At 42.8% G+C, this 2,603-nt stretch overlaps 1 protein-coding gene across 3 annotated transcripts; it reads right to left on the bottom strand.

Annotated features, from left to right (window-relative positions):
• Nucleotides 1–348: 348 nt before the first annotated feature.
• On the bottom strand, nucleotides 349–2,209 carry LOC114195948 (zinc transporter 4, chloroplastic-like). Of its 3 annotated transcripts, none has more exons than XM_028086401.1 (4): nucleotides 1,943–2,209; nucleotides 1,808–1,859; nucleotides 970–1,679; nucleotides 349–878 (listed from the first exon to the last, which is right to left on the bottom strand). In XM_028086401.1, exons 1-4 carry the CDS (start codon nucleotides 1,955–1,957, stop codon nucleotides 423–425), a joined length of 1,233 nt encoding a protein of 410 aa, XP_027942202.1. In that variant the 5' UTR covers nucleotides 1,958–2,209; the 3' UTR covers nucleotides 349–422. The 3 variants fall into 3 exon arrangements, with proteins under 3 accessions (XP_027942202.1, XP_027942204.1, XP_027942203.1); XM_028086403.1 differs by having other exon boundaries at nucleotides 970–1,729; nucleotides 1,943–2,205; XM_028086402.1 differs by having other exon boundaries at nucleotides 970–1,729; nucleotides 1,808–2,205.
• Between the last annotated feature and the right edge of the window lie 394 nt (nucleotides 2,210–2,603).

The following is a 2,603-nucleotide window of genomic DNA, read 5'->3' as shown; positions in this document are numbered from 1 at the left end:
AATGATGCTCGAAGGGGTACTGTGCACAAATTAAAACAAAATAATTATATACTTAGATACGGAATAGTAAGGCTTCTTATACATATTTTAATACTAACTTTGATTTTCTCATTTTTTTTTATTGCAGTTCCCTTGCTCGGTTGACAAGATCCCTATTTCAATGAATTTTGTGTAAACTTATTTAAAAACTATTATTAGTTTATTAGTCAGTGGGCAAGAGCTAGCAAAAATCAGCAGGCTGAGACATGATAATACAAATTTTACGATTACCTTACCTGGTATGAAATTTCATCTGCGTTCTTCTAGTTCTAGTTAAGAAAAAGTATGATTGAATAGGATAGCAGGGAAGACAAAACAAAAAAGACATAAAACATGAATATTGAACAATGTAGTATTACAACTATATATAAAGGGGAGGGACATCAGGCCCAAATTGCGAGCGAAGACATCAATCCAGCCCCAAGGAAAAGCATGCAGTAAGAGGCTATCTGGAGCCTGAAGTTACAACTCATTCTCTTGCTAAGAAAATCCGCAGCTATCAAATCTACCAAAGCCATATACACCAAAATCCCCGCCGACAAGGAATCCAGAACACCTTCGGTGATCAGTGCACCGGGGCTATAAGGGTTATACCCTGAAGAAATGGCCGTTCCGATCGAAACACCCAACGGTGTAGTCAATGCAAAAAAACAAGCCATAAGGGTTGCTGAGGAGGCTTTAAACTGCGCCTGGGAAATGCACCCTCCAAGCGCAAACCCTTCAAAAAACTGATGAAAAGACAACGCCGCAATCAGAGGCCTTATGGTACAAGGACTTTGAGAAACCCCCAGAGACAACCCGATTATGATCGAATGTGACACAATCCCAAGCTCCAACACCTGCAATGCAACCCCAGTTATGAACACTCCCACTAATAATTATTACTAGTTACATTAAGTACATCCAGAACACAGAGATTTAACTATTTACCTGAGAGACCACGATGTGTCGAACGTCGGCTTCTTCGCCATCTTCCATGTGGGAGTGGCCGTGGAGGTGACCGTGGCCGTGTCCATGGGAGTCAGCAAGCGCGTTATCTTGTTCCTTCTCGCTGCCAATGCCATGGCACGAGTCATGGCCATGGGGGTGGTTATGATGATGATGCGCGGCGTGTGCATGCATCCCCACAATGTGCATTCCCCCACTCTCTTCTTCTCCGAACACCTTCACTGCGGATTCGGACGACCCGACCCGAGACTGCTCCTCTGAGGGACGGTTGAGCCCCTGCTTACGCTCGTAGTACTGCGTTCCCACGAAATCAAGGAGGAGAGTGAAGAGCGCGGCCATCATGGCGAAGAAGCCTGTGAAGGGAAACTTGGACCACGGGAAGGAAGGCAGGCACGGGTGCTGGAGCGCTTCGTTGGCATCAGACAGCATGTGGACGAATCCCGTTGCCAGAATCACCCCGGCGGCGAAGGCCTTGGCACCGACGAAGAGGTTGCCGTCGGTGCGGAGGAAGCGGCGGTGTTTCCCGACGAGGGGGATCGCGATTCCGGCCATGCCGGAGAGGAGAATGGAGGCGATGGCGACGAATTTGAGAACCAACGCCGCTGACTCGTCTCGGCACTGGTCTAACTCAGCGCCTGCGCAGGTGGAGTTGGTCATTGATTCCAGAAAGTTGTGGAAGAAGGACGGTTTCTCTATTTGGGAAAAAGCAGCGGCTCAAGAGTTTAGAAAATAATCGATTCACCTATAAATATATATATAGGAGTTGAATTAATGATAATTAAGAATTTACAGAGTGCGTTTAGAATCGAAAAATTGTTACCTGAAAAGAGAGAAGTGTTTCCGACCAGTTGGTGGAGCAGAAGCCACAGATCCTAAAAAATAGATAGAGAGAAAGAAGAATGATTATCGATTACATGGAAGGTGATGGGGAATAAAGAGAGAAGAAGAAAGAAACCTCGGTGAAAATCATGGGAGTGAGGGGAATTTGTAGGGAAAAAGAAAGAGAAGGTTGTGGGTTGAAGATAGAGAAGGGAATTGAAAAACAGTATAAATAAAAAAGTGGAGAAGGTTGAGATTGGGATTGGGAAATTGATGCCAGGGAAGGGTAGAAGAAGCTTGTTGGCGAAAATGAAGAAGAGTGTCGTCATAAGGAGGAGAGAGAGAGGTTGGAGAGTGAGTTGTGGATTCTTGGGTTCCCTCTTTTTGCAATCAAATGAGCGCGAGAGTGTCGACATTCTTGCATCACCTATAATATGCTATATGCAATTTCTTTCTCTGTTACCCTTTTATTTTATTATTTTTAATCATACATACCTTATTTAAATACTCTCATTACACCCTTTACCAAAATTTTAGCTATTAGTTCCTCCTATTAAAATATTACCATTGATTCTCTTACGTTGCACATGTCTCCTTATAATATATTTACAGAAATAAAATTAATAATATATTTACCGTAATAAGAAATAAAATTATTGAAACGACGTTTATTTTCTTTATTAGGCTATGCTTATTTATGCACTCGAAAGCTCAATTCTATCAATTGAAAAATAGAACCAGAAATTTAAAACTTGTAGTCTACGTTATATCATTAGGACACTCCCACCTTTGACCGT

The sequence above is a fragment of the Vigna unguiculata genome, chromosome 9 (assembly GCF_004118075.2).
Source record: "Vigna unguiculata cultivar IT97K-499-35 chromosome 9, ASM411807v1, whole genome shotgun sequence".
NCBI lineage: Eukaryota > Viridiplantae > Streptophyta > Magnoliopsida > Fabales > Fabaceae > Vigna > Vigna unguiculata.
This window is presented reverse-complemented; position numbering and strand designations above follow the sequence as displayed.

Bases quoted from the DNA above. Each gene is read 5' to 3' on its own strand.
- LOC114195948 (XM_028086401.1), bottom strand. The intron at 1,680-1,807 runs GTAACAATTTTT...TTTCCCAAATAG, and splicing joins AAACACTTCTCTCTTTTCAG to AGAAACCGTCCTTCTTCCAC. The intron at 879-969 runs GTAAATAGTTAA...GTTGCATTGCAG, and splicing joins GACACATCGTGGTCTCTCAG to GTGTTGGAGCTTGGGATTGT.